At 36.6% G+C, this 25,551-nt stretch overlaps 1 protein-coding gene across 1 annotated transcript in view; it reads left to right on the top strand.

The window, feature by feature from the left end:
• Nucleotides 1-25,551, top strand: part of LOC102765647 (CUB and sushi domain-containing protein 3) — a gene marked incomplete at its 5' end in the record, with an annotated part of 698,415 nt that overhangs the window by 365,440 nt on the left and 307,424 nt on the right. Inside the window, 4 exons of the mRNA XM_006755250.2 lie at nucleotides 3,826-4,014; nucleotides 7,424-7,540; nucleotides 9,633-9,848; nucleotides 11,402-11,590. Of these exons, the coding sequence (XP_006755313.1) occupies nucleotides 3,826-4,014; nucleotides 7,424-7,540; nucleotides 9,633-9,848; nucleotides 11,402-11,590 (711 nt within the window). The remainder of the gene's footprint in view (nucleotides 1-3,825; nucleotides 4,015-7,423; nucleotides 7,541-9,632; nucleotides 9,849-11,401; nucleotides 11,591-25,551) is intronic.

Raw genomic sequence — 25,551 nt, 5'->3', positions numbered from 1 at the left:
TAAATTTAACATTATATTATTTAACAAACTAGATTTTTTTTAAAAAAATTGGAGCTCTCCTTGACCTGTGAGAATGGTAATAGTTTGCAAGTTGTATATTTTAATAAACTAAGCAGTAGATTTTTTGACAACATAGAATAGACTTTAGGAACATAATCCATTTTTTTGGTTTTTGTACCGTTTCCCCCTCCCCAGGAAAAAAATACTTTTGTTTATTATGTCATATTTCTTAAAATACAAATATAATTAAGTCTTTGGTGATCTGAATATTTTATAAAACAATATATTTATAAATGGGTGCAAAGCCAATCCGTAGCTACAGAGACCCATCTCTAAAGACATATTTTTCATATTCACGAGTCGATATTATTCTTTTTTCCAACTCTGGAAAACGCTAGACATCAAAAAGAATGTACAATTTAACTAGCAGTTGTTATAATGGGACGGGGTAGAGAAACCCAGACTTAAAATGATTACATGTTTTTATCACATATGTCAGGGTAAGAAAGTCCAAACTTGTAGAGAATTTTTATAAGTTTATTTGAGTCAAAATTGACGACAGTTGCCAGAAAGTAAGATCTGAAGTGCTCAGAGAATGGCAGTTTGCAATTTCTTTTATTCATTTAGATAAGAGGGAGGGGAAGGAAGATTACATGAAGGTGGGAAGGCAAGGCAGGATTGGATTACAGGGCAGCTAACAAGATTGTGTGCTCTCCTGGGGGTGGTTATGCTTATCTCAATGGTGTGCGAACCTATGGACCAAAACAGTGCACAGGCCTTGGTTAAGGCAGGATAAGCCTTTTATTAAAAAAGTCATATGCCTGGAGTGTGACTCTCACCATGACCTTCCCTGATAGGAATTTTTGACCAGATCAGCCTGTGGGGTTACTGTCTATAGCGCCCCTTTTTCATCTACACATCGAATAACCAAATTAGCAGAAAACCCATTTGGAGATTTTACTTCTGTAAAAACAAGTTTTATAAAATAAAATAAATGAGAAAGCGATAATGTATTTCATTATAATGACATGAACTTTGAAAATTATGTATATTTCCAATACTAAAAAATGCTCTAAACCTGTTTAACTAGCAATTACATTCTAACTTTAGTGATTATTTGTCAGAAAATTATACTATCTGTTTATCATGACCTTTTTGAGTTCCTAAATTTTGCAACGTTTGCATTGCCTTGACTTATTTGTTTGTCAATCAATTTTGAAATATTTCTTTAGATGTATTCTGTGACTGCTGGATGTGTGCATTTCAGTTGGGAACATAAAAGAAATGTATCATCTTATTTCATGTATCAGTTGGAAAGACAAGGACAAATCGAAGGATTAACCTTATACTATTCACTGAGCTCTACTCTGAGTAATCTGAAAGAATTAAAATCACTTTTGATTAATTAAATTGGCTTGATCTTGCTTTTTCCATAATTTACATTTTGTGTGACCCCATCAACCCCCATTTCCATAAATTCTTAAGATATTACTCCAACGTAAGAGTCCTGAATAAAGGAAAGCCATATATACACTGGAGCATTAGAAGATCAAGACTTCAAGGAGAGGAGATCTGAGCTTGTCTATTAAAGATTGAGACAATTGTGTAAAATAAGGGGACATTGAAGGTCTTCCTGGCAGAGAAATAAAGCATAGAACTAATTAAGGGAATCACCTGACTGGAAATGGAGAATGACCATGGGGAAATAATGGAAATTAAGAATATTGAGTTCAGTTTGGGAGCTTTAAATTTAAGAGTGCTGACTTTGAACTTGCTGCCATTAACGTAAGGTACAAAGCAATGAAATAATAGGTTTTAGGGATGTATATGCCCAAAATTGTATATAAAACAGATTGGAGATGAAAGATACTGAAATAAAGGCCAGACATTATTGTTTGTGTTTTAGACTTGAAGTGATGAAGGCCTTGCGTAGGGTGAGGATAAATTGCATTATGCTTTTCAATGAGGGTGGATTTCAGACATATTTTGAAGAGGGGAAAAAAAAATTCTGAGAGGGATTCATGATGAATGAGTATTTCAAAGAACTGGGTGCCTAGAAGAATAATGGTCACATTTAGAAGAGGAATATATCAGGTCAAAGTAATTGTGTTGAACATAAATTTTTCTGACACATTTTAGTTTCTCATTAAAAACAACACCATTTAAATGAAATGAATGTGGTTGATAAGTACACTTAAAATGTACTCTTTACCTCTTTAAAATTGGGTTTATTTTTAAATATTTTGTTTAGCTTTAGTTTAAAATTGTGTAGTTAATACAAATAAAAACTTTCTCATGTGAATAGGATTTTATGTGATATATAATTTTTTAAATTAAATCTTTATTGTTGAAAGTATTACATATGTCCCCCTTTCCCCCCATTGATCCCTTCTACCCCTCCCCCCCCGCCCCGTCCCAGGTCTTCACCTCCCTATTGTCTCTGTTGTCTGTGTCCATGGGTTATGCATGTATGTATACAAGTTCTTTGGTAGATCTCTTCCCACTCACCCACCTCTTGCACTTTCCCTCTGAGATTCCGCAGTCTGTTCTATGCTTCTATGATATATAATTTTTTAAATGCTAATTATTATTTGGGGGAATATAAAATAAGTAGTTATTTGTTGTCTAAATCTCTATAAGGAATAGTAAGATAATTATTTATCTTTTACCCCAGTTCTCAACTGGAGGCATTTTTGCATCCAAGGGGACATTTGACAATATCTGGAGACATCTTTGATTGTCATAACTGCAGGAGTGCTATTGGCATTTAGAAGGTCCAGGCCAGGGATGTTGCTAAATATATAAGGACAGTATAGCTCCACAGCAAAGAATTATGCCGCCCCAAAATTAACAGTGCCAAGGTTCTGAAACCTAGTGTCTTATTAAAGGGAAAGGCATAGTCATGATATGGCCTCAGCTAGAGATTATAAATCTCAAGGAAGATTATCATCAGGAGACATCAATGTATAGTATAGTATAGGTTATTGAAAGTTCCATCAATCCTGGCCAGCATAGCTCAGTGGTTGAGTACTGACCTATGAACCAGGAGGTCACAGTTTGATTCCCAGTCAGAGAACATACCCTGTTGCAGGCTCGGTACTCAGTGTGGGTGTGCAGGAGCAGCCGATCAATGATTCTCTCATCATTTGATGTTTCTATCTCTCTAGACCTCAGTTTTCCCTCTCCATTCTTCTCTGAAATGAATAAAAGTATATTTTTAAAAAAAGGTAAAAGAAAGTCCCATCAAGTATTCACAAGAGCAGTTGCATAGTTTTACTTAGAAAGATATTGATGATCATACTTTCATATATGGCAAATATCAAAATGATAAACTTCCAACTTAAAAGATGATTAAAAATTTTAAAAACACATAACAAATATTAGGTATAGTATTGGCTATTGACAAGAGCTCCAGAGTCAGAGTCACCTAACAATCAAATGAAATGTTCACGGTAAAATTAATTTTATGGGATTCTTTTAACAACTAACTGAAGAAAATTTTGCAAAATCGTTAGTGCTGTCCCTGGAATAGAATGAGCTCAAGAAACATTAGTTAATGCTATGATTACATATATCATTTATAATAATACAATGTTTGATAACTATATATTTTCATAGAGTTCTTATGTAACAAAATGACCTGAATTTGGTCTTTGTGGGGATGTCAAAGGAAATATCAAAACAAATTGTTAAATAAATTGTTGGTTTTAACATAAAGCTGTGATTACATTAATTTATTAGTAAAAATCCTCATTCACAATTGTTGAAGATATATATTAATTTCAGCAAATCTGATTCCCATCAAGCTTACTCTCCTTTTTCCAGGTGTAACAGTGAACACCTATTCTTGTTTGGACCCTGGCATACCTGTACATGGCCGTCGCTATGGTCACGATTTCTCCATCGGATCTACTGTTTCATTTAGTTGTGACCCAGGATACAGGCTAAGCCATGAAGAGCCCCTTCTGTGTGAAAAAAACCACTGGTGGAGTCATCCACTTCCAACCTGTGATGGTAAGAGTTCATTCAATATGCAAAATGAACTGATTTATGAACCCAAAAGGAATCAATATAGTCTTTATAAAAGGTGAGACTTAACATAACTATGAATATTTTATATTTTGGAAATGTGATGTTATCAAACCATTCAGAAAGAAAAGAAAGAATGAATATTGATAATCACCCAAACCTATCACAGACCTAAGGATGCTATATGTATTTTTCAAATGAGCTGAGGAAATCATTTTAAGTGCATATTGTGTGCTTGGGCCTTTTGACAAAATAACATTGAAAATATCAAATTGGTATCAGATGAATGCACTGATGGAACAGAGCATTTACCCCCTACCTTGGAAGGCAGCATGTACCAATTCAACTGCTACCTAGCTACACAGCACGGTGGCAGGGTACCCACACTGCCCTGTGGTGGCATGTTGCTGGTCATGATGAATAGTGTACTAGTGCCCTTATTAGTTTTTGTTTCCATGGAGAATAGTTCAGAAATGCTTCATTTTTCAGAAAAGACATGAAAATACAATGGAAGGAACTGCTTCCCTAAGATTAGGAAGTGCTTTCATACTTGCTTTATTAAAAAGCACACAATGTAAATCTAGGCAGTGTTTAGTTCTGGGTTTTAGTTTTTATTTATAACACTATTTCCAGCTTTTCTCTTCTAAGTGGAAGATCACATTGTTCATTTTATGATTAAATTTTCAAGTACTGTTGGTGCCATCATTTTTTAGTAGCAGCTTTAGTCCAATTTATTTTTATAACAAGGTTTGAAAAAAATCATCAGCATATCTCCCTTGTATTTGGTACAGTACCATTTATAATAGCATTCCTGTGATTGTGACAGAAACCCAATTTTAACTGGTTTAAAAGCATAAAAGCAGACTTTGTTGTTTGACTACCCGAATCTTAGGAAAGGCAGAGTTGGTTGGTGACATCTAAGGCACCAACAGGGACCCACGGAAGAGCATGAAATCTCTGACTCTCTGTTCCCCGTCCTTCAGTTCACTGACCCCTGCTTATCTCAGTCACATCTTGAGGCTCCTCCACTGCAAAACTTTGATCAACAGTCATTATTTTGTACTTATTTTCCCTCCTCTTTGGGAGAGGCACCTCCCAACAATAGGGTTGTTTTCCCAAACACTCAGGCTGCAAGCAGAATTTTTCTAATTATTAGCATATCTGTAGCAGAAGCCATTTGCCTGGAAGACAAGGGGAAAATCCAGGCCAGAATTAAGTTACACTTACAGGCAAGAAAACTAAGGCAAACAAAGATTCATTATCTTGCCTAGTGTCACCCCACCAGCTAATCACAGTCAGGATTCAAACTCAGCCAGCCTAAATCCAGATCCTACGCACTGGCCTTCTACTACTTTGCCTCCAGCCCACATTCTCCACATTCAGAGTGTACTAAATTTATTTAAAATAAAAGTGTAAATTTAGATTTGTTTACTCAGTGATACCGCATATTTATTTTAGAACTTTTATATAAAAATATGTTTAAATAGTTTATGGATACTCTAGACTACTTGAAATGTGTGACTGAAAGACAGGACATTGCCCTTTTTTGCTATCAGTTATGTCATATGGAAAGAGTACTTTGAGTTCAATTATATTTTCTGTGTACATATATTTCTGAGTAAAAATCGATTCTTTCTATTAATGGTGAACAATACCAGGTGTTACCTGTGAAGTTAGATCTTGGTTCTTGAGATTTGCCAAGAAAGAATTCAAAGCCAAGAACTCAAATACAAGGGGATGTTTATTAAGCAAGTCACAGAGGTAAAAGTGAGCCAGGTGGGCTGGGTGGACTCAGAAAACAAGTTACAGAGTCAAAAGGAGGGCCCACGTAGCTTTGGAGAAAGAAAGCACAGATAAGCGCCTGAGGGAGAAGGCACAGGCATGAGAGAGAGAGAGAGAGAGAGGGAGAGAGAGAGAGAGAGAGAGAGAGAGAGAGAGAGAGAGAGAGAGAAAGAGAGAGAGAGAGAGAACATGGGGTCCTTATTATTAAGGGTTTTAAAGGAGGGGGGGACTTCAGGACAAGTCTCAGGGGAAGAGAGAGAGAGAGAGAGAGAGAGAGAACATGGGGTCCTTATTGTTAAGGGTTTTAAAGGAGGGGGGGGACTTCAGGACAAGTCTCAGGGGGGACTCTCAATAGAACATTCATTAGCTTTCCCAGGTGTGTCCTTTCCGGGTCTTGGTTTCCACTGATTGGTGGGCACCAGGATGGGAGGTCATTAGTCAGTACATCCTGTCCTGATGTCAGTCATGGCGTCGCTTCCTCTGGCTTTGCTGCTTTTCTGGGACTGGAGCTGAAACAAAACTGAGGCCTAGATGTCATCTTTAGTTTGACCAAAACTCTGTCTCTGTGGTTAACAGACCCAAGTTTTGTTGCTAAGATTATTTGATGTGGGTCAGAACCTCATTATGGAGAAGACTTAATACTTAAGAAAGTGGTCTTGCAGGGAATTGTTTGGGAGTCATATGAGGCTAATCTCCAGACCCTTTTGTTCCAACCACATGACTATTGACATGTCAGGGGAAGAAAGGTCAGGGGAGGGTTTGAACTGCATGCCCAGTGATATGAAAGGTCAGAGGGGTTACACGGCATGACTAGCAGTGCTAGGGGAGGAAAGCTCACCCTGGGGGTGTGTCCCATCCTACAATACTGATAACATTTTTTGGCATACCATATCCACTGATGGTTATTGAATAAAGTAGAAAGCATTATAGACTGTGATTTGTTCTTGAGTAAATGAACATTGAATAAAAATTTAATTTATTTGACCTCAGTTCATACACATTTATTTTCATCAACTGGAGCATCTACTTAAAAATCTAAACTCTTGCTCTCTCTGAAAAAAAAAATCAATACCATTTTGTTCATGATATTTCCCAGAGAAATGCAAAATTACAGAAGCAGGCTTCAAAATTTTCAGTTTACTAGTACTTCCCTGTTTTAAAAGGAATTCTATGAGGAATGACAACTATCCCTTTAAGACTTTAAAAGGAAGAATTTTATATAATTAACAATTTGTTTTCTTAAATCTTAATAAAAGAGGGGCTGCTAAACAATTAATTGCTCATGTTTAATTCATGACCGGTATATGCAAATGTTGCTTATAATTAGAACTGTATAAGTATGTACTTCAGATTCAAATGTGGCAAGTGGAGCTACATTCTGTTGGGGCCAGTGCTAATTCTCTGAGGCTATTACATACCCTTTTCTTCTCTAGTGCTGCTACAATGGATGAAATGATTTCCCAGGATTGGAGGAGGTCTTTACACACTCCTGTGACTTACCAGGAAGTAGCTTAAGCTAAGAGAACCAGACTCAAGGGAGGAGACTGGTTTGTTCAGCCTCTGTCTTTCTAGGTATGACTGTTAATAAGCCTGCTTTTCTTTGTATTTTCAGCATTATGTGGAGGAGATGTTAGAGGGCCTAGCGGAACAATCTTATCACCTGGTTACCCAGAATTTTATCCAAATTCTCTGAATTGTACTTGGACTGTTGATGTAACCCATGGAAAAGGTAATTTTCCTCATAGAATACTAATTGGGCTATCTTCTGAATTCTTACTGCATCTATTTTTATTGCATTGTCCTTTACCCTGTCATTTTTGCATGAGCAACAATAGATCAGTAGTAACATTCACTTTGAGTAACTGCAACAGAGGATTGAATTTACTTTTCTGTAGTATTATCATGTGCTCATGTTTAGCCATAAGAAAGATATACTTTCTTTTTGAAATGTGGGGTTTAAGGTGCAGACTTTTCTTCCCGTGAGTTCTTGTCTTCATGAAGTTTGAAGAATAAACTCACAGACAAAAAGGCTTCTTTAATAAAAAAAATGTAGGCATTTATTAAAAGCAGACACAAACTCCATCTGGGCAAGGGTGTCCCCAAAGGGGGCCCCATGGGGAGGGGCCCCCAATGGGAAAAGCCTGCTCTTTCTCTAATGGGAAAAAAAAAAATCCTGCCTTATGTCCCTTTGTCTCCAGTTTGTATATGCCCTTGCCTTTGATCTCCCAGCTGCCCAGGCTAGAGAGATCCCTGCCCTTGTTTACAGCTGTTTTAATTGCTCAGGTTAGAAATATTCCCATCTGCCTGGAGCATTTCTCTATTCTCTGTACAAGTAAGATAAGCATCCTGGTGTCTTCAAGTCTCCATCTTTGTATTCCTCTCCCATGGACCCTCCTTATTCCCCAAACCTTCCTAATTATGCTAGCTAGCTAACAGTGCTAACCCATTCATTTTGATGTGTTAAGCTAATGTTATTTGGAATTTGCATATCAACAAAATCTTAAACAGATGGCTTTTGTCTCTGGCATAGTGTTAAGAGGTTGATTAAAAAGTTCAAAAGTTGCCGAGACCGGTTTGGCTCAGTGGATAGAGCGTCGGACTGAAAGGTCCCAGGTTGTGGGCACATCCCCAGTAGGAGATGTGCAGGAGGCAGCTGATCGATGTTTCTCTCTCATCGATGTTTCTAACGCTCTCTCTCCCTTCCTCTCTGTAAAAAATCAAGAAAATATATTTTAAAAAAAAAAGTTCAAAAGTTAGTATCAAAAATACAAAGATAGTTTGTAGCGCTGAGGCAATTAATTGTAAAGTCCATGTTTATATCTACTTGAATATTAAAATTTTTATGATTATTTATTAAAATTCTATTACCATATAAATTTACCACTATTCTAGAAATGTTTGTGTCTCAAATTCTCTATCAGAGCTGCAGATATAACTCACATGGAGTATAAAATTTCACTGTGCATATGATAGATGTTAACACATCTTTAAAGAAATAAATGAAAGCCCTGTAGTACTAAATATGGTTCATTTGTGTAACACCACTAAAATAATAAATTAGCAATGTAAGTGATGGAGGCAATAACTTAACAATGGGGAAGTGGTCATCCTAATATATCAAAAATGACTTAAAATTATTTACCAGAAAATCTGCCTGTACTAATATTTTAAAAAAGAGTTAATTTATTCATTTAAAAAAACTCCTGAAATGATAGAAAAGTTTAATGAAGGGAGCTCTGCTTGTTGGAAAAGTTATCTATTGATTAGGGTGCATTTACAAAGGTGTGTTCAGTTTGTGAAAATTCAATGAGCATTTTTCAGTATATTATATGCACAGATCGAAGTGTGTGGAAAATAAATAAATAGAGAGCTAGTACATTCATTTAACAAATAGTTCCTCTTTATGTCTGCTTTGTAAGGGAGCACTATGTTGTTCAAGGGGTTTGCAATAGGAGCCCAAGGACGCATGTGCAATGTTTACCAGAAAGCTGTACTTCTATTATCGATGAAGAATATGTTTTCCTTGCAATGTGCAGAAAACTTGACTTATTTCTTTTCAGTCATTGTTTTTAAATTTTATTTTCAGCCGTTTCTAAGACATGATTCACTATATCTCTTATAAGGATGCTGATAGAAAAAAAGGATAGCATTATACTATACAGTTGAAATATTTTATAGCAGCGCTTCTCATTTTCAGAGAAATCAGTTATGAACAGGGTCCTTTTGTTGTTGGTAGTTTGGTAACTCTTATTGGTTGTTTTGGTAACCCTGTGTTTTACTGATATACGTTGTAAATCTAATTTTCCTCTTTTTCTTAATAGGTGTGCAGTTCAACTTCCACACCTTTCATTTGGAAGACCATCACGACTACTTACTGATCACCGAGAACGGGAGTTTCACGCAACCACTGGCACGCCTGACTGGTTCCGAGCTTCCTTCAACCATCAATGCTGGCCTCTATGGAAATTTCAGGGCTCAGTTGCGCTTCATTTCTGATTTTTCAATATCATATGAGGGATTCAATATTACATTCTCTGGTAAGGAAATAGTCAAATAAAAAATGTTATTTTGGCAACAAAAAAATCACATTTTTTAAAAAAAGGATGAACATTATTTATTATGACAAAGTAAAAAAAAAAAAGAAAAAGTAGTAAATAACAGTCAACAAATTTTGAGGAACATTTGAAATACTTTGAATAAAGAAATTAATATGCTAAAAAATTCACTAGTTACTTTTTTTGAACATACACACCTGTAGAATTCTAAAAGAGAGAAAAGCTAGCTAAAATGCCCAGTGAACTTAAAATGGAAAGTCAAATGCATGTTTTAAAGCTTCAGTTAGGCTTTAAAAGTAAAATTTGACGTAAGCCAGTGATAGTCTAGTTTTATGTGTCTTTCAAGAATCAGATAAGCAATTTATTTATTTGGAACTAGATGATCAATAAATAATTAATGCGCTTCTCCCTTTATTTTAGAATAACCTCATCTATAGGCAACTTTATGACTTGGATTAGAGAAAAAAAAATTGATAAGACTGGAGTAAATAAAAACTGTTCTTGTCAGTTAAATTTCTATGGCTGGGTTGAATGGAATTGTGGAAAAGTAGTTATTTCTTAATTCAGAAATGACAAATTTTATACCAACTTGCTAATATTAAAATTGTAATATTAGCAGTATATATAAAATCATACAAAAGCTAACCTTGTTCTTCAACTATTATTCTAATATTTTCATAGAAATACTTACATAATTTAGGTATTCCAGAATGAGTAGTGAATGAGCATAAATAATTTTAGGCTAGAATATTGAGAGTATGTACAAATATTTTTTTTTTTAGCAATGCAATAACGGTTATCAACTTGAAACAATTCTCTTGCTCGCCATTGCAATTACATAGTCAGTTTGTGCTCTGGGAATATTTTTAGGTAAGCTACATCTTTTTAGGATGACATATAAATTATATTGTTGTTCAATCAGCAATACTTTCTCATACTCTGAAGAGTGTGTAGCTGATCATTTTCATGTTTATTCATTGCTTCTGTAATATAAAACTTCTCAGTGTGAGGACACTTCAGTCTTGCATAAATGCTTGTATCTGAAGTCAGGTGTTTTCCAAATGATGAATTAATTGGATTTGTTGTATACTGGAAACATAAGAGTAAAGCCATTAGGTAAAATGCATTCCAAAAGTGCAAATTATGTAATTCCAGACTTTGTGTGTGTGTGTGTGTTTGAAAATATGCATCAATTATCTTAGTATTATAAGTAAAAACAAAACAAAACTACAAAATGGATATGTTTCTAAAGCAGAAGAAAGAATAAGATAAATAACTACATTTTCAAATTAGCACTCAGAAGGTGACATTTTATCATCTATATTGAATTTCCCAAATAAAAGTGTTCACTAAGTTATTAGATCTTTTACAAAAGAAGAAAATTATGTGGGCCATTTGCATGTTCCCTTAATTAGACGATAGTTAACTTTTTAAATGTATTGCTAGGCCCTGAAAGCATCCAGATTGTAAAGTATCAGACTATTCCTAAAAAGAGACTATCCCTTTCTTTGTCCTCCTCTCCACCTAATTTACAGAATATAACCTTGAACCTTGTGAAGATCCTGGGATTCCTCAATATGGGAACCGAATCGGGTTCAGCTTCGGGGTTGGTGACACTCTGACCTTCACCTGCTCATCAGGTTATCGACTGGAAGGGACATCGGAGGTCATCTGTCTTGGCGGCGGCCGCCGAGTGTGGAGTGCACCTCTGCCAAGGTGTGTGGGTACGTGGTCAGCTGCTTTCATTTGCTTGTATGTGTAGTCACTGTTCATGGAGTTGCATGGTTCTACACCCTTCTTTTTTTGTTTTTAATAATCTGTTGAATTTCTTCATTTATTTCATATAAGTTATTTCAATTTTTTTTTCCACTTGGCAATCTGGTGTACCTCGATTAACTTCTCAACTGCTCCATACAAGCAACCATGCTTTTAAATTAGTTTTTAAATGGTGGGTATAAGGAATGAATAGATAGATAGAAGGTAGATCGATAGCTATAAGATAGATAGATAGATAGATAGTAAGAATCATATTTAGAAACCTTACAGAAAATTGCATTCTTGTATTCTATTGATAGGTGATTTTCTATGACTTCTGAGTGAAGTTTTGACAATATTTTACAATAGAATTAACATCCATGAAACAAGATTACATGGAAAATAACATCAAATAAATAACAGATAATTTAAGGGTGTGTATTGACTCAATTTAAACATCTACAAAATTAATCTATTATTTAGATTAGTTAATATGGCAACTCATTTCATGATGTAAGATAAAGAATAGCAATAATTAAAGTATTGAAAGTAGGGAGCTACCACCTTAATCTTTGGAAATGAATGTTTTGATTGATAAAAGAATAATAAATTCTATAAAGAAAATGAAGGACATTTTTTATTAAGATTTAATTCATTTTCTACTTAAATTATGAAATAAGGAGGCTGCAATTTCTTCAGGTCATTAGCCATTCAGCCATTATTTAGTACTTATTTTATGATAGAACAAGTACAAATGGTCATTTTACAATGATTTCATGAAACTATTAAACCTTTCAAAAGCATATAATTTACAATTAGTAAACTTAATTGTGGGTTATGGGTCTGTTTAAGTTATAGTATGATACAAGATCAAGCAAATTGATCTATGGTTCAGGACCTTGTCCTTTTCTATGCAAGTCTCAGATGAAAAATGAGAATGCAGAAGAAAATACCTCATGTGCCTTATTCATATATTCCTGTGGATTTCCAAATCAAGTAAAAAAAAGTGATATTCAGGTTAATGTGGTTCTGAAAGCTTTTATAGTGATGGTATTATTTTTACAACCCTTCTGGGTTATGTAAAAGACAAGTTGACATACAACATATAACATTTCTTTTTAAAATCCCAGGATATTATAGAAATGGCATATGTGACCTCAGAGGCTTAAAGCTGAGAGGTGATGACCAGCCACTCTCTCAAAACATTTTTCCAAGAAGCTATGTAGGGTGCAGTTCTTCTGAGTTTGTTGTTGTTGTTTTGTTGGTTTTTGTGTGTGTGTTTGTGTGTGTGTTTCCCTGCTGTGGCCACATTTGGAATCCCTTTCTTTACCTGTATTGCCCCCATTTCCATTTTTGTTTGGTGTGAATATTTTCAATGGCCAGTTAATGAGAACCTTGGGAATAGACCAAGTGAGGGCTGCAGAGTGTCTGAGTGTATATCCTGGTCATTTATTTTTTTTATTTTTTATTTATTGCTTAAAGTATTACAAAGGGTATTACATATGTCCTTTTTTTCCCCCGCCCTTGACAATCCCCTTGCCTCCCCTACCCCCCCCCCGCCCCAGTGTCTTATGTCCATTGGTTATGCTTATATGCATGCATACAAGTATTTAATATTGAGTTATTTCACTTTTCTAAACTTTATTTTTCTCATCTGCAAAATGGTTCCAATAGTAGCACCTAGTGCATTGTCATGAGTTAATTCTGAGGATTAAAAGAGGTGAGCTATGCCAGTCAGATACCCAGCACAATCCTTGGAACATAGGAAGGGTTCAGAACTTAGATGTTATTATGACTCAGTATTTTCAGTATAATAGACTATCTAGCCAACCCATAAATTTAGTTTATAAAAGCAACTGTAGTAGGGATACAGTTGCATTTCATAAAACACTAACATTTATGAGGTTCTACTAGGCTCTTTTATTTATAGTCATCTCATTGAATCCTTCAGTCCTGTTATTGTTATTCCCCTCATTTTTCATCAGAAGAACCCGAGTCTTAGAATTAAATAACTTGTCCAACCAAGAGCATCAAGGTTGTACATGGCAGAAATATGATTTGTATATAATGTTTCTCATTTCAAAACCCAACTTTTTCCCCACCAGAGGATTTTATCTCAAGAGGTCTAGGTGAATCTCAAAGGACACTCGGTCATGCAGAATTATAAAAAAGTTAATTTTTTTTCTCCAAGTACCGGGCTATTATGCGGGCTGAAAAGAAATCGTTGCATGTATATTTTTTAAGGCTTTGTCCATGTTTACACTAAATTTTAAAAAGTGGATTTATGAAAATCTCTGTTTGCAAAAAAAGTAACTTTATGTGTGTTTTATCTTATTAAAGAATTTTTTTTTTTGAGAGAAGGTTTTTTAGTTCCTAAATTTTTAATGGGAAAGAGGAAATAAAACTACCCTGGGGGGAAATCTAGAAAGCAAAATTATTTCTATGGAAATTTCCCCCATTTCAAATGAACTATGTTTGCTTTGAAGTTTATGAAATTTACAATTAAGTCTGTGGACCTTAAAAAATCCCACTATAGGTATACATTTAAGTTATAAGTGATTTCTAACTACTCATATGAACAGACCCAATTTTAGCAAGGCTAGTTTATTTGAACAGTTTTATTTCTTTTTAGATTCTTTGTTTCATTTCATATACCTATAATACCAATTCTGTACTCCATACTTGCTTAAAAGCCATTGTTTAGTTCTCAGCATTGCCAGCCTCTTAGAAAGCTTGTTAGAGTGGCCATATTATACGTAGGTTGTATTCCAAAAGTTTACTTCTGTTTTAGTTTTTCGGAATCTAGATGGTCTTTTCATGGCATAAATTTGAAAATAATTGATACATTCCCAAAACTAACAATAGATGAGGTTTTAAAATTTTATGTCAAGTGTACAACTAATACACTAAAATGACTTATTTTCATATTGTTGTATAAGAAGGTGACTAAAAGTAAGGCAGGTAACTGATAAAGATAACTTGGAAACTTACTTTTTGGTCATTTTTTTGGTTGTGAATGTTTAATTTTGATTCTACATTTAGTTATAAATTAGTGGGTGACTTTCAGTTTCTGTTGATAGGATTAAGTGAGAATTATCTTAATTCTGAATGTTCGATTAGTAATCAGTAACATTTTTATGTAAGCCATTTCCTGAATAACCTTTGCATTTCTTTTAAGGCGATATTTTAACAAATATTAAAATATAATAATGCCATATTATGATATTTACAATTTATAAAGAATTATATCATGTAGTATCTCATCCCCCAAATCCACTGATGCTGTGGATGTAGGTTTAGCGTAACTATCAGTGAAAATACAACGGCTGTAACAAACTCAGGGTTAAACACAGACTTAGGGGAAGAGCCGTGACTGTCACACTGTCCTTGTCCGAGGCCTGTACTTGGTTCACAGCAGCACACCCTTGTCCCTGACTGGAGGCTTCAGGAAGTTCGAGGGAAATCTGGCCTTAATTATACTTGACACGTGGCTTCAGAGAACTTACACTGTCCTCTATTTTAATTGGAGGAAACTTCTTCAACCTTGACCCATTTATCTAGGGTTACTTAAGTACAGGGAAATTTGTAAAGGCAGAAGAAGTATTTCGAGAGACATCAAGATGGAAATTGAGAGCATACCATATACTCAGAAGCAGGGATTCTACCCTCTAAGCAGTGGCCTCCATTGCAGGCAGGTAGGTAGTTCATATTTACCCTCCAGGCTTTCCTAAGCTGTGTGGCCTTTTGGAAGTTGTTCAGATCTCTTTCCTGTCGAGGATTTTCAAATGTAAAAAGTGAATATTCACATCCATGATGCAAGATGTCTATAGCTCTAAGCAGTGAAAGACATGTAAACAACCCAGTGCACTCATTGACCCATGACACTTGCTCAGCGAACCTTTGTCCCCTTTTCCTTGTACCTGTAACTCTCTCCACCACCATATTGTCAATTCTCCTAAGAGCCATAATGACTGATTAGCTGTGAGAAGTGATTTTCACAAACCAGCAGGAGAGGAAAGAGAGGAGGAGATGAAAGTTTTAGTGTGCTATCAGCAGCTACTAGTAAGTACTGTAAGTACACATATAATCTCATTTACTACTTAGTGATCAAGATAAAAGTCTCACATTAAAAATATTCTTATGTTTTACATTTTAGAAAAGATAAAAATAACAGGTAAAATCATATTTTAGTAAAGATATTTTATATGTGATTGTCCTGGAGAGCTGTGTTTCTAAGGAAATGGATATCCTTTCACCTTTTTAAGTAGCAACCAAATATCACAAAACAAAACAAACAAAAGTTTATGAAAGCTGATTACTTTGAAAATAAGAAACACTGTCCTGATTTCCTTCTGTGAAGTTCACATTACAAAAAAAAAAAAAAAAAAAAAAAAAAAAACTGGCATTTTCAACTTGCATGTCTTCACTCAGCTTCCAAATATACCAGGAACTAAGCCAGGTCATGTTGCATATAAGCAAGGATCCTACAAAAGAACAATTTTGGAAAGTAAATTAGTAAGTTAATATTAGTACTGATTTTTTTTTTCTTTTAGGCAGGACTCCATACCTTTTGAAGTCATTTTAAAGAGATTCATTCATTCTTAGATTCTCCACTTAACACATCTTCTTCTGTATCTAATTTTATGTGTCATTAATTTTTTTTAATCTGACCTTGGGCAAGTAACAACATCTTACTGTAATCATAAATCAAATGAAAAAATTATAACTCTACAGTGCACATCTACATATTATTCTCACTTTTGTGACTTTTTAGATGATATATGCTGATCATTATTTATTATTAGGTTTAAAAAAATGAATGTTAATAGGGGAAACAAGATACAACACATATAGGAACTCTCTGTACTATCACTGACACTTCTCTGTAAATCTAAAACTAATCTAAAATGAAAGCTTTTATTAAAAATTTTAAAAATGAAGAAAGGAAAAATGTGCCTGATAGAAACTGAGTATCTAGAACAGGGGTGGGCAAACTTTTTGACTCGAGGGCCACAATGGGTTCTTAAACTGGACCGGAGGGCCGGAACAAAAGCATGGATGGAGTGTTTGTGTGAACTAATATAAATTCAAAGTAAACATCATTACATAAAAGGGTACGGTCTTTTTTTTCAATAGTTTTATTCATTTCAAACGGGCCGGATCCACCCCGTGGGCCGTAGTTTGCCCATCGCTGATCTAGAATGTAAAGAACCAATGTACATTTCCTATTTAATGGAACTGCAGTGAAAACTATGACTCTTTTTATTAATTTGTGAGTTATAAACAAATGGATGTATGGAGAGGCTTTTATCATCTAAACTAGAGGCCCGGTGCACAGATTCATGCACTGATGGGTCCCTCAGCATAACCTGTGGGGATCAGGCCGAAAATGGCAGTCCAGTGCTACCTGCTGCTCCTGCTCATCCCAGGCCCACTGCACCTCCCGCTGCTGCCACTCAGTAGGCTTGCTGCAGCTCTGCTGGGGTCTCCGGGCTGCGGCGCCCAGCCATGAGCCCTGTGTCTGGCGTCCATCGGTCAGCTGAGCAGCACTCCCACTATGGGAGTGCACTGACCACCAGGGAACAGCTCCTGCATTGAGCGTCTTCCCCCTGGTGGTCAGTGCATGTCATAGCAACCGGTTCACCGGTTGTTCGGTCGTTCAGTCACTTAGGCTTATATGTGTACAGGTGGTCCATTAGTAGATGAGCTACTAAGCTTTGTGATATTGTAGCCGACAAGTGAATACATGCTGTTTTGGAGGCGGAAGCTGTATCTTAGTTATCTTTGCACCTCCTGTGTGTCTGCCATGAGCATTGGCATATCATAGGTGCTCATTCTGAGCATAAGACAGTAGGAAATGAAGTTAATGTGATCATCGTGAACCAAGTTAATCAGAGTAGAACTATCCAGAATGATTCACTCACAAGGATTCTTTCATGGAGATGATTCTCTGTGTTTACTAGAATCTCAAATTTCTTTGAACATTTCTTTAAATTTTATGATGACAAAATAGTGGACTCCTAAAAACACTTTATGCCCCATATATGTCCTCTGACTATAAATCTTGTTGCTAGCCAAAATTTGCTTGATAATTGGAACAGAGTTCGTTTTGGGATTACAAAAGGGGCATTAACTGCCTTAGAGAGTTGAGTTGCAGAACAGGGGCAAAAAGTGGAACATTTATTGAATCTATGCTTCCGGATCATGTCCTTGAAACAATTGCAACAGTGAAGATCTCACACCAGAAAGAATCACAAAAGAACCAAAGAAACTTGCTTTCTCTACAATCTGAATGAACCTCTTCCTTATCTTGTGAAGAATATGACTAAGGTCAGAAATACCTACAGCATACTATTCTTTCCTCTGCGTCTAATAAACTTAACCTAAGCACATTGGAAAAGCTGCTGGAAGAAAGGGAAATGATTAGACCTATAAGTAGGGCTTTAAAGAAAACTAAATGTAATAACCTATAAAACATGCAATCCATCAACTTTGTCATTAGGAAAACTAATTTTGGTTTTTAGCCTAATATATCCTTACTTAATTTGAAGGTGACTGGTCCCTAGTACATATTAGTGCCAGAAGCAGAATATTTTACCCGAGGTAATAATAAAAGCTAGTAGTTGCTCTGTGTTTACTATTTACCTAGCGTGCTCTTATGAGGTTCGACTAAGGGCACCAAGGCACAGGAAGGATAAGTAATTTTCCCTAGGAGAATCTATTAAAGAAATTTGTAATTAAGTAGGTTAGGTGTGAAGCAAATGTTTGCTATATACAAATATGAGTCATAAAGGAAAAAAGCGTTAAATATGCCAGGGTGGTTCTGATATTCTGTACATATTTCCAAACTGGTTCTTTTTTAAAAAATATATATATATATTATTGATCCGTTCCATAGAGTTAGCCAGCATGAACCAGAACTCAAATCGGGGATGGGATCAACACGCAAACCACCCACGGCCCCTCACCCAGGTACGCGTCACCCCCCAGTGAGGAACCTCACTGAGATTGAGGTTTTTTTTTTTAACTTTATTTTTTTCAATACCATTTAACCCCTCCATGCCCTCTTCCACCTGAATGCGCACGATCTCCTATGATCCTGAATGGGTTCTTGTTTACAACAGTGACATCTGTGACTCTCAGGAAATACTATCATTTGGCTGTGTAGTTAACTGGAGGAGATAATTAAATGTTATTACTACTTGTAACCGGATTAGTCTCAGGAGAGGGTAAGATTTAATTGAAGTTGCAATAGACCCACAGCACCTAAAAGCCTTTTGAAACTAGGAAGAAAGGTCATTGTCACATTAGGCAAAAAAGGTCCTAAAATTGCTGCTTCTAATTCCATGTTTTTTTTTAATACAGTTCATGTGTCTATTTGTTTTTGTATAATATATATATATATATATATTTTCCACTTCAGTCTCATAATATTGAAAATAATAGCAAAAATTGTGCATGTCATTAGTACAGAAGCTGATTTCTAATAAATGGCTTTGTTGTTTGTCATCTGGTAATGCACTTAGCTTAGATATATTTAAATGTACCTAGGGCTTTGAAAACAGATGAAAGAACAGACTAGAAGCATCAATTAGTAACAGTGCATTGTACTAAGGAACCAATCAGCCTTAAGCTCACCAGCACTAATGGGCGTAGGTTTTTGGTGTGTCCAGCAGAGTAGGAAGGACTCTGATTATCCTGCCTGGTAAGTGCATTCAGCGCCTAATCAGGGGTATGTCATAAATGAATTTCATTTTTTCATCGTTATTTCTGTTTTAGCTGTTTTCTCCTCAGTTCAAGCTTACCAATTTGAAAGCCAGCTCCTTCACTGCAGAACAGAGCAGCTGAAGTCATCCTACTTTGTTTATTATACCAAGACAGTTACCATGGGAATAATATAATGTCATAAAATAAGTGCCATAAAATAAAATCCAGAATCAAAGAGGGACATATGGGTCAGGTATCAAAGAGTGTGTTTATTTAAATAAACAATGGCCTTGGTAGCCATAAAAATGTCAAGGTAAATTACTGAGAAGGTACAGAGAAAAATGACAAAGAGCTTTAGGAAGATATTTGCAAAATTCAAATATTGCCGTGTGTGTGTGTGTGTGTGTGTATGTGTGTGTGTGTATGTATGTGTTCTAAGGAGCTAGAAGATTATTCACCCTCCCACAAATTGAATTTCTGGCTATAAGGCAGTTTTCTATATCTCTGCATTGCACGCAAGCATTCTCTTTGTAGCTCTCTTTGAATCCCAGTTCAATTATTGGTAGGCTCAATGTGAAGGTCACATTTTTCTCTTCACGTGTTTTAATCAGTCTACAAAGACTGTGCTTCAAATGGTGATGGGTAATTTTATTTCATGCATTTTACTACATCTTTTGAATTCATACCAGTTGGTATTTTTATTTTATTTTATATATATTATTGATTTCAGAGAGGAGGGGAGAGGGAAAGTGAGATAGAAACATCTATGATGAGAGAGAATCATTGATTGGCTGCCTCCTGCATGCCCCTTACCAGGGATTGAGCCCACAATCCTAGGCATGTGCTCTTGACTGGAATCGAACCTGGGACCCTTCAGTCCGCAGACTGATGCTCTATTCACTGAGCAAAACCAGCTAGCGCGCAGTTGATATTTTCTTATGCTTGGCTACAGAATTCTGCAGACATAAAATATTAACCTTTTTCTATCATGTAAATTGGAATATCAACTGAATCTGATCGCTGTTTTCTAAAAACATTCCTGGCTTTTGTTCTGGAAAACTTTGTATTCTCTCCCCTCCACCCCACCAGAGGTAGTTCTGTTCTTCTGATAATGTAAGGTAATATCCCACTCGTTCACTCATGGTGTTTGAAGCCATTCGGTGTCTTTTACCTGTAAAACAATGTATGAGCACTTCACCACCTTATCATTGTCTCATATCTGAAAAAGGGAAACCGGGTTATATCTTGTCTGCTTGGAAAATTGGAAGAAAAAAACCTCCTCTGGTTATGTATGGTCTAGGCTTCATATGCCACCTTGTGCCAAATTCCTTTATTTCTCTAATATACACGTGTTCATGCTATATTTATTCTGTGGTAGTTTGTGGAAAAGGCATCCTGCCTTCTTCCCTTTAAAAGAGGACAAATAAAAATTAGTGATTTCTTTAAAAAACTGCAAACCCTCCACTTTTCTGCTAAGATGGTCTTCTCTTCTACCCACTCCCAACCTCAAGCACTTTTTCCCAGGAAACAAGATCACTGCGGCAGTCAGCTATGATTGCTCGTGACACATACCCTCAGGTGTGGGGGTTAAGACAGAATGTTGAGGTCCCCTGGTGAAGAGAGTAAGGTGACAGTGAGGTTCCTTGCAGGCCACATTTTCTCATGACCTTGGAAAACATTAGCATACCATTCTAGGTTTTGTCTCAGGTGCATTTTCACGGATATTATCATTAACTCTATCATGTCTTGTTTTCTCTCTTTAATATATATTTATATATATAAATTTTTTTCTAATACCCTCCCCTGAAACTTCCTCATTTGACTGTAAGTGCCAAGTTGGATGGCAATGATCTATATATATAAAACCATAAGCGACTTGGTCACCAGGTGCCTGGCTCACCCTGGCAAGCATAGCTGTGCCAGTGTGAGCCTCTCCCGCCTCGGCACAGTGCTACCAAGGAGCAGCAGGCTCCATGGGCCAGGATGAGCGGGGGAGGCATGGCGCCCACCTGGGCTCGGGCTCCTCCCTGGCTGCCTGCCGCTTTGCGCACTACTGAGTCCTGATTTCCACAGGCCTGGGCCGAAACCGGCAGTCCGACATCCACCCGAGGGGTCCCGGATTGCGAGAGGGCACAGGCCAGGCTGAAGAACCCCACCGGTGCATGAATCCGTGCACTGGGCCTCTAGTAAATATGTAAACATACTCTCTCATCAAGGTTCTCCCACTCTGCTATAAGGGTGAATACCTAAGACTAATTATGACATCATGAGATGGAAATGATAAATCAAACCCATAATGCAGCAAAGAGGGGTAACAATTGTTTTCTGAAAGGGTGGGGAGCATCTTCTCAAAAATGACATACTTGTAAAAATGAGCTGCGTTTGCAAATAGAAAAGGGGGAAGACATCTTAGGCAAAGGATGTAACATCAGTCAAGTAGGTAAAACTGATGTGTTTACAAATCTGTGTTGGGTCTGCGCCTTTTTGAATCCCAGTTCAATTATAGGTGTAGTCAATGTGTAGCTAACACTTTCTTCTTTCTGCTTTTTAATCAATTCATGAAGGCTACATTTCCTACAATGATAAATGGTTCTTACTTCACACCTTTTTCTGTGTTTTTCAGAAGGCTTTGTATGTGGTTTATTAGAATTGATATATTAATATGTAACAACTCTGCAATATTTCATGTTTCCGGGCTTGGGAAAAAGACACCCTAGGTTCACATAATGGCTTTACAACCTAGTTCTGTGGCAAGTTGGACAAGATATTTAACCCTTCCAACTCCCATCTGTAAAATGGAGATACAATTTTAAAAATATTTAAGTTTATTATTGAGTTTCTACTATGGTGAGGCAATGTGCTGAGTTATCTACATGTATTAACCATTTCAATCTTCTCAGCAATACAGAGGCCTAACTAATTCAGCATGAATGAGATTAAATTCATTCTTTTATATGAAAACCAAATTAGAGGTCTTCATCTGTCTTTGAGAAACCTGAAGCTGCAAACACGGCCTTCATCATGGCTTGGTGCGGTGGGACAAGAGGGGGACAAAATAAGAAGCAGATGGAGTTTGAATGCTGGAGACTCTTTTATGATATGCCAAGGAGTAACCAGTACCCATTAAGATGTTTAAGCAAAGGAGTAATATGGTCAAAGTTGCATTTTATAAGATCTTTCAGATCTTATATGGATAATGGTTTGGGTTTCTCTAACTTTAGTTTGCTTTACTGAAGCTAGGGAAATCTATTGGAAAGGAACTCTAGTATCCTACCTATAAGCTCATGCAGCAGAGCACTAAAATTGGAGAGGAGGAGGCAGGTGAAGAATATTTCTGCTGGAGATCTTCAGAATGTTTGATTATAAACTCCTTAATTTGTTCGAGTTACATGCAACAGCCTAGTAAGGTCCCAATTCCTGGAATCAATTTAGTGAACCATTTCCAATTCAGAGGCATATTCTTGACTTCCCAATCAGAATTCACAGAACTCCTCTTATTTATGCTCTTCCATTGCTTTTATATCAGAGCCAGACCTCAGACCATTCCAAGAACCAGCCCCCTCTTGAATATACCACATAGAGAACAAAAGTAGAAATCCTCACTGCTCCTGTGTTACGGTCTCCAGGCTACGGACATGGGAGGGGGGAAAGGGGACGGTGATGAGGGGATTCCAACTAAATGCACAGTCTGCATCTCATGGGAGAGGTCTAGGCTGAGAAAAATTTATAGATTTTCAGCATATTGATGCTGCTGAGAACCAAGAATTTGGAGGAGATAAGCATAGAAGTAAGCGTATACTGAGAAGAAGCCAAGCCCTGGGCCCCGCCAGTGTTTAGAAATCTGGGAGATAAAAGAGAGCCAGAAGAAGAGACTGGGGAGGAAGAGCCTGGAATGTAGGAGAAAAACAGACTGATTCTTAGAGGCGAAGTGAAGAAGGAGTTTGGAGGAGAAAGAAGTGATCCCTGCCCAAAAGGCTGCTGAAAGGTTGAGTAAAATGAAGAGTGTGGATGCACATAGGAATGTGGAAGTGATTGGTGAAGTCGGCAAATGCAGTTTCAGTGAATGATAGGGTGAAGGTTTGAGGAAAAGGGAGGAGAATTACAGAGTGAATTCAGATGGCTCCTTTGAGGAGTTTTGCTGAAAATATCTGTGTAGGAAAATGTTGGATCAAGAGAGTTTTCCCCCCAACTTGTTATAATAAATTTTTAAAAATATGCTTCTGGCACAAAAGAATAGGATGTTGATAAAGGTACCATCATAGTTTAACAATTGTTGAAGTTTTTTATATTTGTTTTTATATTATTTTTTCTGTAACATTTGAAAGTACATTTCATACATCATATATTTCACCCCAGAATATTGTAATATTTATTGCTAAACATAATGCATAATTGTAATACTTTTACTACACCTGGAAAAATTTAACATCCAGTCCATATTAAAATTTCCCTAACCCTCAAAAGTCTTTTATAGTTGTTTTCGGCAAATTAGGATCCAAATCAAGTTTTAGGCTGATATTTGATTTTGATGTTTTAGTTTTTTTACCCTCATAACATTACTTTGAAGAGACTAGACAGTTTTCATGTAAAATATTATATATTCTGGATTTTTCCAATTGTTTCTTTGATGGGTCATTTAACTTATTCAGTTACATCACTCCCCCACTCATAACTCCCTGACTGTCATATAAACAGCAAGTTAGGTCTAAAGACTTGATTAGTTCTTGATTAAACTTTTTTTTTTAACCATAGTCCTTCGTGGGTGGTGCTTATATATCATTAAGTGTTATATAAACATCTAGATGTCTCACTATTATGGATGCTGTTTGATCACATGATTGAAGGTATTTAAAAAAAATAAGATAGCAGAAAAATACATGTTTGTATGCTAATGAAAATGATCCAAGGAGGAGGAGAAATTGATGATGAGGAAAATTGATGACAAATTAATAGAGTGATGTCATTGCATAAGCCAGACGAATGTGCAAGTGGAAGGGCCATACAATGTACATTCCTTACGTACACACATGATCACCAAAAGCGGTGGCTCCCAGGAGAAAAGCAGAGAACGTGGGCACAGACACAGTAGGTGAGAGAACGCGCTGCTGTCATAGCAGAAACTTGTAAGATGTTCTCTTTCTCTGTGAAGTAGGAGGCAAGATCACTATCCAAGAGGTCTGAGGAGGACACCCTGCATTTTTGAGAAAAGAAAGGAAGAGGTGAATAGTCAGAAAAGAGTGGGGGAGTGAGTGGATTTTGAAAGCATCAAGAACTAGGAGAGTAGTTATGTTTGAGAGTAACAACGAACCTGGAGTGTACATTTAGCCAAGAAATACGGGCGCGGGAGTGGAGGGTGGTAATGGCAGCAACAAGAGAAGTACAGTCTGATAACGTGTTTGAAGCCTAGAATGAGGGAAGGAATAAGCAGCAATGGGTAATGAGCAGTCCTACTCCATCTCCAGGCTGCGTAGGCAGTGGAGCGTGGGAGGGAAAAGAACCGCTGCCTGAGAAGAATGCAGAACAAGTGATGAAATGAACACTATCCGTGCTGAGCACTTAACAACACACCAAGCACTGACCTCAGATTTTACATGTATGTCATCCTCAGAGCAATCCTGTGTGGGCACGAGTATTATAGCCTCCACTTTATAGATTCAGAAGCTGAGGTACAGGGAGATAAAATAAAGTGCCATGTCTTTGATAAGTGAAGGGTCAGAAATCATAGCTCTGATTTTTTTTATGTAAAAATTATCCAAACCAAAATAGAGACCCAAATCAGAGATTGGAAAGGAATGAGGCCCAGAAGAGCTGGTGGTAAGCTTGACTTCACCATGAGTATATCTGTAATATGTGCAGGTATAATTACAGAACACTTCAGTATTCACGCTCCCTTCTAGGATACTGATTAAAAACCTTTAGCAAGTAGTGACTGCAGTTATTTCCATGGTTCTGGCTTGAGTCCCCAACTTTCTCAATGATCCTTGTTTCTGTTGCCAATCCAATCATCTGTGTCTATACTCCGTGATGGTCCACATTGGACTAATAGCTTTTGGAGATGGATTTAGGTTTTGTAGTAACTAAAACCCAAAGAATTTTGGAGCCTTTTCTAAGAAAAATAATGGAAAGTTATGGATATAAAATTAGGTACAGAGCCTTGGAAGGAACCCATCACATGAGGGTCGCTGGAATTTACACCCAATTGGTAAATCTGGTGGGATGATTC

The sequence above is a fragment of the Myotis davidii genome, unplaced genomic scaffold, assembly GCF_000327345.1.
Source record: "Myotis davidii unplaced genomic scaffold, ASM32734v1 scaffold713, whole genome shotgun sequence".
NCBI classification, from domain to species: Eukaryota; Metazoa; Chordata; class Mammalia; order Chiroptera; family Vespertilionidae; genus Myotis; species Myotis davidii.
Note: the sequence above shows the minus strand (reverse complement) of the source record. Positions and strands in the feature narration are given on the sequence as shown.